Source organism: Coenobita brevimanus, chromosome 101, assembly GCF_032717465.1.
Source record: "Coenobita brevimanus isolate Jiangsu-jjx chromosome 101, ASM3271746v2, whole genome shotgun sequence".
Lineage (NCBI taxonomy): Eukaryota > Metazoa > Arthropoda > Malacostraca > Decapoda > Coenobitidae > Coenobita > Coenobita brevimanus.
Genome location: NC_137054.1, coordinates 13,785,014 through 13,799,138, shown reverse-complemented (window position 1 = coordinate 13,799,138; position 14,125 = coordinate 13,785,014). Strand labels below are relative to the sequence as shown.

Sequence of the window (14,125 nt, the reverse complement as noted above, 5' to 3'; positions counted from 1 at the left end):
GATAGAAAACGATAAAATAGAAGCGAGGATGGAGAGAAAGCAGAAGGGAGGAAAAATGAGGTATAGGGGCAGGATGAAAATGGAAGGTGGAGGAGCATGAAGCAGACGCTAGGAAAATATGAGGAGAGGAAACAGGAAGGACAAAAGGAGGTAGAGGATGATGAAGCAGAAGCGCGGAGGAAGAAGAAATGAGGCAGCAGGAGCATGGAAGGAGAAAAAACATCCTGCATAAAAAATAATAATAATCCCGCTGCCTTTCACGCACCCTTGGCAGCCATAGTCGCGGAGACTCCCTAGCACCTCTTCCTTGGAGATTTATTAGAGCATTTTTACCCCTTAACCCTTTGAATCCGGTGACATTAGGTATTTGGTAGCCTGATCTCTCTCTCTCTCTCTCTCTCTCTCTCTCAATCCTAAATCCAGTTAGCACAATAACTTCATTTATACTTTACTCTCCCCATTACATCTTTACCTTTGTAATTAGCCTGACCATGGCCAAACTAAACAGCCATCTCCTTCCCACTCCCGCACAAGCTATACTCATCACTCCTCCCTTCCCACTCCCGCACAAGCTATACTCATCACTCCTCCCTTCCCACTCCCACACACATCCCTCATATGTTAACACTCTTCGATACATTTAAAACTTCACTTCTCACCTCACATACTTTACCAAAATGTGTCTACCATATGCCATTTCTAGGTCCATAAAGGTTACATACACACCCACCCTCTCTCAAAACACCTTTCACACACACGCAAACATGACACACTTCCCTAGCATAATTTAATACTTCAAGGCTCCTATGGCTCACTCAGCTGAATAAAATCGACTGGCTTGAACCGAATACTAAAGATGACCATGGGAGGGTTATGGTGCTGTACGTAATGAATCGCCAAGGAAACGTGCAACGGAACCTCCTACACCCTCCACAATACTCTCTCTCTCTCTCTCTCCATTTATCTATCTATCTATCTAACTATCTCCATCTATCTACCTATCTATCTATCTACTTCTGAATCCACTAGCCAAGGACTCTCCTGGACTCTTGTCGCCGGAGAGGGGGGTGGGGAAGTCCTGATGGCTTTTAATAACGCACCTCACGACAGAAGCTACTCTCTCTCTCTCTGTCTCCGTCTGTCTGTCTCTCTCTCTTAATGTATCTTTTTTCTTGGTATTTTCATCTTTCTTTCCTTACCCTACTTTCTCTTTCTTAACCCCTCCACACAGCTTAGTATAAATCGTCTGCCATTAGCGCGAATATAATATAAAGTACGTCCTCGGACTGAAGGGATTGAACTCCTCAAGTGTTCCAGTCCTACAGTCAGTGAGCACCTCTCTCTCTCTCTCGCTCTCTCTCTCTCTCTCTCTCTCTCTCTCTCTCTCTCTCTCTCACACACACACACACACACACACACACACACACACACACACACAAAATCATTACTTCTATGGTAGTATGATATGTCCCTCTCCTTTTTCCTGAAGGGGGTGGGAGTGTGGCAAAGAGGGAAAACCAAATTACAAAGAGTTCTAAATAGATTCACAAGAACTGGGAATTATTTTTATTGCCCTCAGTCCCTAGAATACTTAATTGTTGGATTACCCCTCTCCCTCTCATTATTTATCTATCTGTCGTTATATCAGCCTGTGTATCTATTAATCTCTTTCTCTCTCTCTCTCTCTCTCTCTCTCTCTCTCTCTCTCTCAACACCAATAAGTACACCCTACACCAGCGTTTCCCAACCTGGGGGACGCGCCCCCCTGGGGGGGCGTATGAGATTGCTAGGGGGGCGTGGGGTAATCAGAGTTCAACATAGCTCTAGGCCATTCAAATGCATACAGGGTATTCCCAAAGATATGTATGAATAAGAAATTTTGATAGGAAAACTTCACAATCGTCATTTCAAGCAACCACATGTAGTGTTGCCATCTAGCGTCTTAAGCATCTATATGGAACAGATAAAAGCATCATTGTTTAGGCGTCAGAGGGGTGGCCCGGGTGTGGGGCATCATGAATGCAGTCCTGACCAAACGGGGGCGCAGTGCTAAAAAGGTTGGGAACCCCTGCCCTACACCATTATTTTTTCCTAACCAGTAGTACGCCCTATGTAATTTGAATGGATGCGAATTTTGAGAGAGAGAGAGAGAGAGAGAGAGAGAGAGAGAATCATGACAACTCCATATCTCACGACAGTGCAAATGAATCTCCATACATAAAACAATGACACGGTCACTGTAAAATATAGAAAATCGTATCTGTCTATCTGTCTGTCTACCCTGAGCCGCATCCTGCATGGTGTGGCCCAGGTAAAGAACCTCTAGGCATTTCGATCCCTGTACATCAACTCAACTTTATCGTAAACAAATTTGCGTTCCTAAAAGAGTCCTGTCACACTCTTTATCAGAACCTAAAGCCAAATCTATCGCATCCTAACCCAACTTAACATCTAAACTAACCAAAGACACTGTTGGAAAAGAACTGAAGATGAGCAGATCGTCTACTCGTAGATTCTGAAATTTAGGGATGGATTAGAGAAGTGTCGCCCTCTTAACTGAACCTAGCTCTACTTAACAACCTAATCCAGCCTACCGTAACCTAATCCCATCAGACTAATCTAACTTGACCTAATCTACAATCACTCAAAAAAGGAAAAAAAAAAAAAAGTGCTCGAAGGGTGGGTAGGAGTCCTTGGCCCGTTTTCTCGTCGGTTAAGGAGCCTAAACACCTCTTCCTAAGTGATTTATTTTGCTTATTATACATTACTATCACTTTTTGTGTTGCTTAAATCATTCTAATATCGACACACTCTACTTAAATATGGTCCAGAATGATATTAGCCGGACAGATCCAAAAATAAATCGCTAAGGAAGAGGTGCCACGGAGCCTCCCTACTGAACAACTATACGAGCCTTTGTCAGGCTCGTTACCAAATCGCTGCCGTAACCCATAACCAGTCAGCCAGTGAGCATAGCAGACCTCGTAACACTTCTTCCTTAGCGATTTACTTATATACCTTAACCCTTCTCTGGACAATAGTCGCTCTTAATATATTTAGGATTCCGAATGCCAATGTCCCTGAACAAAAAGTCAGTCAATGGTTAAAAATCAGCTCAACTTCTCCCTCTCACTGCTAAAACTTTGCTCTGCTGAATAACACAGGACTTGCGTAAACCTATAAAAAAAAAAAAAAAGGCAGTGTCCATATAAGCATTCATTTTTTCATTCATTGCCAGACGCCATGTATCCCAAATGGGGTGGCCAAGGGCTTAGAGTTAATTGTTTTACAGGGAGGGGCACTAATCCTCCACCAACCCTTGTATGCTTTTTGAATTTTGTTAATATCGACATAATCTGCGGCACAGCAGAAAAAAAAAAAATCGCCAATGAGTTACAAAATCTCTAAGACTGAAATCTCTAAGACTTTTATTTACGGTCTATCTTGTATCCACGTATTTAATAATTATCTAATCGCCTATATTTTTAGTTTTATTACATCATTTACTTATTTGTCTTTCTTTCTTTATTTTATATACTTATTTAGTTATTCATTTTTGGTGAGTGTGCGGTACAGTGCAGTTGAGGGAAAGTTAAGGTGAAACCTTGAAGCTAATTCACCTTGCTATAAAAGGCATTGTATAGCCACCAAGCACACTTGAAATTCACGGTCATAACACATACATACATACATACATACATACACAAAGCACACTTGACTGACTCATTCCCATGGACTCAGGGAGTTCCGTGGGTCCTATTCCTTACTATTTATTTTTGTTCTATTTATGCAATAAGTAAATGACAACAAGAACAACAACAACAACAACAACAACAACAACAACAACAACAACAATAATAATAATAATAATAATAGTAATAATGGCAAAGTTTGAAGTCCACATAAAGTTGGTTCTTCCACAAAATAAAGACGACAGAGCCAAAATCAAGATCCGTTCATTCAGTGCACTTAAAGGACTGGAAGTCAAAGGTAGAGGGAAATTCAGATGGCGGAAGACGGTTCCTTTGCTGACCACTTGCACATGAAAGACTAAAAATAACGGTTAACCCTAAGATCCGTATTCTCGTTAGTTGAGAAAGCTCGCTAACAACTTTTCCTAAGCGATTTATTTTATTACACCTTATTGTCGTATTCTGTTAACTAAATCCTCCCAATATCGCAATACTCTGCATAAATGACGTACCGGTATAAAAGAATCATAACCTGTCATATCCAAAAAAATGATCGCTAAGGAATAGGTGTTAGGGAGCTTCCTTAACCAACAAGAATATGAGCTTTAGTGCATCGTTATACGGGCAATGGGCGAAGGATGCAAACACTGCCAGTAAACATTCTCGTGTAAACTACATATCAAAATCATGGTCATTATTGAATTACAAAAATAAATTTCACCTTTTCCTTCAGAGCACGAGCACACTGGAGAGATCGAGAGAGAGCGAGAGACGGCAAGGAAGGGGGAAGCAGAGATGAAGATGGAGGGCCTGCGGTGGTGGCTGGTAGCAGTGCTGGTGATGGCTGCTGCTGCTACTCTAACGTCCGCACAAAAGAGCAGGACCAAGAGGCAGTGTGAGTGGGCACTGGTGATGGCTTTATAATTTAGTTTTTTATGCATTACTGGGCTTATATTTCGCTTTGATTATAAGTCTGTCTATCATGCTTCTAACAGTATGATCTCTCTCTCTCTCTCTCTCTCTCTCTCTCTCTCTCTCTCTCTCTCTCTCTCTCTCTCTCTCTCTCTCTCTCTCCTTGTACAAAGGCTTGTTTTCTTACACCGCGTGTGTACATAAACTGTGCATCTTATTTGGTGCAACTATTACCCCTGCACAAAAAAACATTAACAAGTATGTATTTGTACTCCGTACTGCCAGTGTGCACAGCTGAATATATTACGCCCTGTGACGCCACTGTTGGGGTACAAACAATGCCAACGGCAGTGACCACAGTGACGTCACGGTGCTGAATAGGCTGATTCAGATTACCCAGTACTTCTAAACAACAGAGTTCCTTCCTTTGGGAGTACAAGGCCAGTGGTCTGGAAAATTCATCATCATCATCATCATCATCATCATCTCATCTAACCCTCTTTCCAAGAAATAAATACGGTCAAAATTCCTCAAAGAATAACTTAAAATAATGCAAAATGGACAGGCGTTAGCAAGAGGAGATTATACCTTGCTTTACAATACCTGATAACAACCCTTCTCACCATTAGGACCATACCAGTGCAATCATGTAACTTCTATCCATTGCAAAGGTGGTGTGACGAGTTGCGAGGGTTGAGTTGCAATGGACAGGAATAACCAGTTTTGTACCCACTCCCTACGAGAGGTGTCCTTCCCTCAGCTAAAGCCCTTCCTTACGAGGCGTCATCGTACTGAAAAGATTACTTCTCTAGGCACGGCACTTCCACCTGACTGGTTCTTTTGTCTCCTCTTCCTCTTCTTCATTCTCCCATTTCCTTGCCCATCTCTTGCTCCTTCTTCCTTCTCCACTTCCCCCTCCCATCCTCCTATTTCTCGTTCTTCTTGGATAGAGATCTTCCTCCTCCCTCTTCTTCCTCCTTCTTCGCTTCCCGTATTTCCCCTTTCATTCCACCCCCCCTCTCAACAAACTCTCTCTCCTTCCTCAACCATCACCACTCAAAATTCCCCGTAGTACTCGATCTTCTTCCTTCCCCCTCTCACTCCCCCTCCCCTCTCCATGGCTTCCTCCACCTCTTTGACCTTCCCACTTCCCCCTTCCTTGACCTACCTTCTTCTACCCACCCCCCTCTTCCTTCTCTACGCTGGTGAAGAGAAGTAACAGAAAGGGTAGAGACGGAAAGAGGGAGGAGTAAAAGGCAGAGGAATGGAAGGGGGAGAGGGAAGGTAGGATGGAAAAACGAAAGAAGGGGAAAAGGGAGTGAAGAACGAAGGATTGAGAGGAGGGATCAGAAAGGAGAAGAAGGATGAGGGAAGGTGGAGGGAGAGGGAAGGGAGGAAGAGAAGAGTGCAGGAGGAGGGAGGAGACAGGAAGGTAATGACAAGGAATAGAGACGGAGAGAGGGGGAAAGGAAGGACGAAGGAGGGGGAAGGGCGGAGGAGAAAGGGGGAAGGAACGGGGGCGGGGCATGGGGGAAGGACGGGGAAGAGGAAAGGGGGAAGGAGAGGGGAGGGGAGAACGAGTGGGGGGAGGGGAGAACGAGTGGGGGAGGGCGAAGGGACGAACGAAGGAAGGAATTGTCGTTTTCAAGCTTGTGGGATTTCCAGACGACTTCATAGACTAAGGACGAAGAGGAGAGGGGTGGTGGGAGTGGGTGACAGGGGGAAGGGGAGGGAGAAGGAGAGGCGGAAGTTGGAGGGGGAAGATAGTAGGAAAAGAGGTTGGAAAACCTGAATATTGAAGGAACTAACGCAATGATGCTACTAGGAAGAATAGATGGAAGGATACGGATGATTCTATACTCTTCTCACTTTAACCTGGCCTAAGATGCTCTCTCTCCTTGAATGCTGAGCTTGTCGCTGTTTTGTGATGATTCCACCTATACTCTGTCTAAGTCAACCTGGCCTAAAATTGCAATCTCCCCTTCTTCAATGCTGTGCTATAACAAAAGATTAACACTGGAATACGGTGCTAGTCACGAGGAAGTGTTATGTATAGTAGTTACATGTGGAGCCACAGTATTGTCTTATGCTGTCACCAGGTTACGGGGGATAGGCCTAAACTGCAAAACAACGAAATATTAAAGTGGACGAGCTATATTAAGGAGAGGAGGAGAAGGGATACTAGTAAGGATAGGAAGGATATTGGTAACAAAAAGAAGGATAATAATAAGGATATGATGGTAGGATACAAGTAAGGATATGAAGAAAGGATTTATTGAAGATAAGAATGAAGAATAGGCAGGAAGGACACAAATAAGGATAAGATGAAAGTAAAATTCCCTGACAAAAGTAAAAGTCTTCCCCGCCACTCAAACACTGACGGTGAGAATGAATAACACAAGGAGAGGAGCACGAAATTATATATGGGAGGAAGACAGACACATGGACGAAGGAAAAGTATAGTATATGAAAACTGGGGAGGGAGAGAGAGAGAGAGAGAGAGAGAGAGAGAAGGAAATATGCATTACACGGGCGACTAATGGTGGAGAAAAGGTGAAAGAAAGAGGAACTGAAGCACGTAGGAAAAAAAGAAAAGAAAGACGAAACAGAACCCGCAAACGAGGAATAAAAAAAAATTACCAAAACGTGAAGATATAACAGAGAGAAAAGAATATGCAATGGTACAGAAAGTGTTTTGAGAAAGAAAGCGAAGAAGAAAAGAATTTGTACCGCATCTGAGAAATCGGAAATAGCTTGAGATAAAAACAAAAAAATTAAGACGAAGGTGAGAAACGGTACACAGAGGATGAAAGGAGAGGTTGTGAAATGTAAGGTGGAGTGAGAGTGAAATTTCCTGGATACCAAGAAGAGTGAAGAGGGTGAAGCCTTGGGGAGTGTGAGAGGCAAAGGCAAGAGGAGTGGAGTCGCCATCATCGTCATCTTCATTGTTCGTCGTCGTGAGTGTCAGTATTATCGTCATCAGTGTCATCTTCGTTATCATCGTTACTATCATTAAGTCATCTTCGTTGTTATCGCGACTGTCCTTATTATCATCACTGTCATCTTCGTTATCATCGTTACTATCATTAATATCGTCATCTTCGTTGTCATCACGACTGTCATTATTGCCGTCCTCGTTGTCGTTATCATCATCACCATCACCTTATCCTTATTTGCATCTAACATACCGATCACCCACCGCTGTACGATCTAATTATCTTCATTCGTTATTTTACTACCAGGGGAGAATATTGCACTGCAGCCAATGCGAACAGCCAGCGGCAGAAAGGAAGTGACTCTCCTTTTGGTGAATGCAGGGACGCACAAGCACATGAACCGTAATAATAATAATAATAATAATAATAATCGACCCTCGCTACAGCAAATATAGAATAAGTCTGCACATCATTATATTCCTTCAAGTACAGTATACTAAAAAAAGTAAAAAGAGAAATAATAAAAGCCGCCTACAAAGGGATCGTATGGATCAAAAAAACATGCAAATCCCCCAAATTAAAAACAGATCCACAATAAAAATTTAGTACCTCATTCAATACAACAAGCTGTAGTGCCATTTTTATGTAAATTCGAATGCCAAATAATAATAAGGGTAACATTCATCTCTCTCTCTCTCTCTCTTTCAAAACGCTCCGTCTTATATTAAAAAAGACAGAGACAAGGTATGACTTTTCCTTTTTTCTTCTTCTTAGGTGTACTGTACCTGTCACTAATTCCTTTACTCACCTGGGGTTCCGAATTAATAGAGTAAAACTGTAATCCATCAGATGACCACTGATTTTTTATTTTTATTTTTTTTGCCACACATCATGGTTTTAAGAAAGTATACAGAAAATATTGACAGACTGTTATGACAACTTTATGAAACAGGCCGTCTTATATGCAAGGAAAATAAATAAATATCAAGCAAAACAAAGCTAAAAAATAAATGAATGAATAAATTAATAATAATAATAATAATAATAATAAAATAATGAGTGAGGAAAGAAGAAAGGAGGGAAGGATACAGTAGGGAGGGAAGGATGAGGAAGGGAGGAAGGAAGGATGAGGGAGGAAGGGAAGGAAGAAAGACCGTGTATGAGTGACTATCAAAAGATATTCGCTGTATCATACCTCATATTCTTATGTTAATCTCTCTCTCTCTCTCTCTCTCTCGTTACGTCATACCTGCGTAGCGAAACTGTCATACCTTAGTTCTCTCTCTCTCTCTCTCTCTCTCTCTCTCTCTCTCTCTCTCTCTCTCTCTCTCGTTACGTATACCTGCGTAGCGAAATTGTCATACCTTAGTTCTCTCTCTCTCTCTCTCTCTCTCTCTCTCTCTCTCAACACAGGTTTTCCCTTCAACTCTAATTTACTGGGATCCTCAATTTAGGCTTTTCTGCATACCATCATCATCACTATCATCGTCATCAACATTATCATCATCGTCATCATGTACCTATTTGCCACCAGAAGATATGAAACAGAATGAAGTGAAGAAAAGAGGACGATAGTGAGAGATGCAGAGGGAAAATTTACAATAAAAAAAAAAAGATTGAGAAGAGTATTTACTGCGGAGGACGGAAGAAGGAACAAATGAGGGAAGGAGGGAAGGAAGGGAGGAGGAAATGACATTAGTAAAACGTCAATTGGAGGAGGAGGAGGAGGAGGAAGTTAGGGGTAAAAGCGGAGAAAGGAAGACCGGAAGCAGAGATAAATGATGGATCTGAGACAAGAAATTTATGTATCTGAATTCTGAGAAACCAAGAAGCGAGAAAAGATTGGAGATGCTAAGGCTGGACCGAAAAGTAACTATTAAAATAAAATGAAGGAAAACAACAAAGGGAAATACAGCAGGGCAGCGGAAAACGAAGAATGTAGATACTAACGATAGAAAACAAAGGTATGAGTTAGAGGTTCGTATAAAACAGGGAAAACAAGAAAGGGAGGAAAAAAGGGAGAACATTAATAAACTGTAGACAAAAAAATAAACACAAGATGCAAAGGTATTAATAGCTAGGTGTAAAAATAAACAGAGGGAAGAATAAAGAGAGGACATGAAGTGAAAGGGAATTATAAAGGGTGCAAAAGGAAATAAACAGATGCAATGGTGAGATTAAGATAAGTAATTGTTCCGGTCGTTGGCTGCGGTATGGTGCATGGAGAGAAGGATAATTAGCTTCTAGGATGCTGTCAAGGTCTTGGTGGTTATCTGTCCCTCTGTCTGTCTGTCTTTTATGTATGTATCAATATATACGGTATATCTATACAGGTATTTACTTTTACTTGCGTCAGTCTGTCTTCATGTCTTTCTAGCTATAGTATATATAATACAGTATATACCACCCTTCCATGCCTACCTGTTCTCTCTCTCTCTCTCTCTCTCTCTCTCTCTCTCTCTCTCCTGTAACTACAATCTTCAAAATTAGAAACCAACTGAATTACGGAAGCTAGTTGACTAACGACCGTATTAAATGTGGCACAGGAGGCTTCGTAACATCTTCCATAGCGATTTATTCCGAACATTACACCTTAACATTAACTTGTATTTTATTTCTATCACTTGAATATACAGAGTTTACATCAATAACGTGTAAAAGGGTACTGACGTGCCATGTGCACCTTACGGTATTTCCCAGGCGCCAAGCCCAGCAGAAGGCATTCATAAACAGCAACAAGGGATTTCCAGGTATTGGACAGTCTAGCTTAGTTGTTGAGGGAGGAGAGTTATGGGTCCGGGGGATTTATACTTTATATATACAAATCTTCTATAACTTAAGTTCGGGATGAGATGCGTTATAAATATTGACTTCATACGTCCACTGACTAGCCTATACTGTTTTTTTTTTTTTTCAACCAACTAGAATAGGTATTAAAGTGCAAAAAAAAAAAAAAAGGTGATATTTTCGACGATGGGGAATTGTTATAGACACCTGTTTATCCTGGAAATTGAGCGTTCAAAAACTCAAATGTTGCCAGTGATCGCCGGGCAATTTAATTACGAACTCGACAACTATTCCCGGCTCGCACAGGCATACAGTATATTTTCTTAAATCCTTTCAGTGATATTTAGTGCTGAGTACATAAATTCGTCATATAGTAATCATTGGTTTTTATACCAGTTTTCTATATACGATTTACTAAGCAAAATGCTGCAGAACAGTTACTAGAAACCATAAAACAAGTGGTCCGCTAGCATTTATCAAGCAACATTAGAAATCTCGCTGAATATATAATCTGAAACACCTATCATTTGTTATCAAAGAGATTAATGTTTTATCTGGCAAATGCTGAAAAGAATGTACCGACTATACGTTACAAAAGAGGCACAATTTATGAAGGCGAAATCATGGGAAGAGGCCGACGACCGAAATAGTTTCGACGTTCCAGGAACACAACAAAACTTGGTGCGGGCGTGTGCATACAATCTTCATCTGATTCCCATATTTTGCAGCCAAATGACTTCATGTTAGTTTTATATACAGTTATATATATGTCTGAATGTTTTATCTGAGTGGTTAGCATCGCTGACTGCGAAGTTGCCGGTCCGTTAGCGCCATGGTTCGAATCCTGGTGCGGACAGATGGTCACTTGACTCAGGTGTCCATCCACCCTTTGTGGGTTGGTAGGTAAAATGAGTAGCTAGGGGAACACCTAGGGAAGGTAACTGTGGTGGCCTGGATGATGCAGTGGCCTTGTATCCAAGGTTATTGGGTGAATAACCTGCTACAGACTCAAAGGCCGATGTTACGAAAATCATCACCGTGGATGCAAGCCTCATGGCGTATGCTCCCACTTTTACCTTTACCTTGTATTAAAAGACACGACTGGAATGTACGTACTCGGTTATAAACTACGACGAATCTTTGTCCCGAGGTTTAGACGGTTAGTTTAGTTAGTTTAGTGACTCCCTTCAACTTAATCATACTGACGCTTCCGTTCCTCATTTTATTGAGTAAATACGTACATAAAATTATACTTATGAACGATGTGACAAGGAAACATTTGCAGAACAGTAGTTTAGTTGACCGCATCTTTTTTTCAAATTGTTATTATCAGGTGAGGACTGGCAACTTTTGGGAGTTGGTGAATGCTCCTGTTGGTTAAGATTCTTGATGAATACGAACTCCGAGGCTTTGAAAGGGCGGGAATCAGTCACGGCAGCGCCAAACCCGTGACGTAGAGACAGCACTGGCGCCAGATTCGAATATATCAAGGCTCTTAACCCTTTCATGGCTGTTTTATATTTCGAATTGATTTATTTTAATTATTACTTTAGTGTGGATGTGAAGTATGTCCTAGCCACATAAATGAAGACAATATTACAAACAAGCTTACATAAATCGAAGAAACTTTGTAAATACTGCCCCAGGAGGAGGAATACAAAGGAAAGTAAACAGCAACAGATCTTATGGTCCTTTTGAGGTTGCTTGTTACAGAGCAGACTATGACTACGAGATCTAATTCTATATGCTGAAGGATAAGGCTAGGAAAGCAAGAAGGCTCCCCCCGCCTCCAAGCCCTCCAGTTAAAACTGGTAGAAAAAAAGTGAGAAGGACCACCATGCAGTATGAAAAATTTACATGGAAATTTCATAGGAACAACTGAAAATGAAGAGTTACATTCTATAATACTTTATCTATAAGCTACTAGCTTGAATATCCTGAAAGTAATAAAGAAAAACGAATAATCAAATAAAAAAATAACTAAGGCACGACATGTACGGCTACGCTGAGGAAACGGTGTGTCTGTGGACAGTGTGGAACATAGAGGTAGGAGTAGGTAAAGGCGGCATAAGGGATTAACCACGGGTAGGTCAGAGTGAGGCCGACAGACCTGACGACCAACATGGCGGCGACCCCTTTGACAGCTGTCTGACTTGGTTCCGCTGACCAGGCGCGAGTGTTTTCTTAGTTGCAAACAGAAAAAATGAGGAAGAAAGTAGGTTATGAATGGAAGGAGAAAAGAAAGTAGTTAATGAACGATAAAAAAGGAAGCATTTAAGAACATATGGTAAAACGAAGGATGGAAGACAGATAGATGATTTAAAATAATATACATCAGCACATTATGAAAAAAGTTTATATCTATTATTCTATATAATATTCAGCTTGACTTTACCAACTCCAGTCATATACATAATGTACACTTACAAATTATAATTCACTCAAAAGATACTCACCGGTGAAATGTAATGGATGGGTCAGATTTCTTATCTCCTCTTTCTTTACACCCAAATGCGGCACAGGTGGTGGGCATTTTTGGAGTCTTAGGTTATTTGATGGTGAGTTACAACTTAGGACAGAACATCTCACACCCACAGCTGAACTACAACTAAAACCAAAGGTAGAATGAAGTCTACTTTGTTTCTGGCATTCTCCCTGAAGAATACCAGGTGGACACACAGCTGGAGGTATTAAAGGCTTAATAATCTCATGGCCACACCCACGGAGGTAGGATTAGGACTGTTACCTCTATGGGCACAGCCATAGAGGTAGGAGTGCACAGCAATCTTCTTCGTCAAGTAGGTGTTGCCGTGACCTCTTGACTTGACCAATATGGCCGTTTGACAGTTCTCTGGCTTCACCGGAGCCTTCTCCCGCCGACTCTACCCTAATCCTACCTCTATGGTGTGGAAAATGCACAGAGGAGGAGGAGGAGGAGGAGGAGGACACATCTGACGTCATCACTACCATAGCGTTAATTTACGTTTCGGCATCGTTCTTCTAGAATACGCATGCCTGGATAAGCTATGTAGAGAAGTCACCGTCGTCTTTGTAATCTGAGTCGTTCGTTCAAGACTGAGCTTGAATTTCTACGAGTGCTGAAGTCATCAATTGTCCTTTCTGTTATGATTTCGATGTCATTCTATTAGGACTCACAAGTTTCTTTATCTTTTATTATTATTATTATCATTATTATTATTATTATCTTCCTAAGCGATTGATCTCGCTTCCTACACCTTACCATCCTCTTCTGTGTCAATTAAATCCTTCCAATTTCACCATACTCTGCATAAATAATGTACAAAACAATATCAGCTAGCCCTATCCAAAAATAAATCGGTAAGGAAAAAGTGTTGGGATGCCTCCTGGCCTGACGTGGTGGTGATGGGGAACAACTGAAGGAAGAGCCTAATGGAGTCATTATCTCAGCTCAGCCGTGCAAGACAACCCCACCATCTTAGATACGATGAGGACATGGGAAGACTCTATGCTCTACTTCCCCATTCCATCCTACAAAGACAGAGCGCGCATTAGAGCTTTGGCGCGCTTTAGAGCTTCGGGGGGTCATAAATTGCCACTTGGTGTCTTTATTTTTTCGGAAAGCAGACAACAAAACGAAAATTACGTCACTCAAAGCAAAAGGTGAAACTACAGTGGAACGTTGTGAATCTGGATAGCATTTGTGTTTACTGTCGCTTTCATTACAAACTGCTAGCCTCGAACACGTTCCAAACCTTACTGCTGAAAAGAAATACGTAGCCTCAGAGAGAGAGAGAGAGAGAGAGAGAGAGAGAGAGA

General features: G+C 41.5%; 1 protein-coding gene across 1 annotated transcript in view; it reads left to right on the top strand.

Moving 5' to 3' along the window:
* The window catches only part of LOC145414938 (uncharacterized), a 46,791-nt gene that overhangs the window by 5,523 nt on the left and 27,143 nt on the right, over nucleotides 1–14,125 (top strand). Inside the window, exon 2 of the mRNA XM_080284350.1 lies at nucleotides 4,426–4,587. Coding sequence (XP_080140476.1) covers nucleotides 4,488–4,587 — 100 coding nt within the window. The 5' untranslated portion in view covers nucleotides 4,426–4,487. The remainder of the gene's footprint in view (nucleotides 1–4,425; nucleotides 4,588–14,125) is intronic.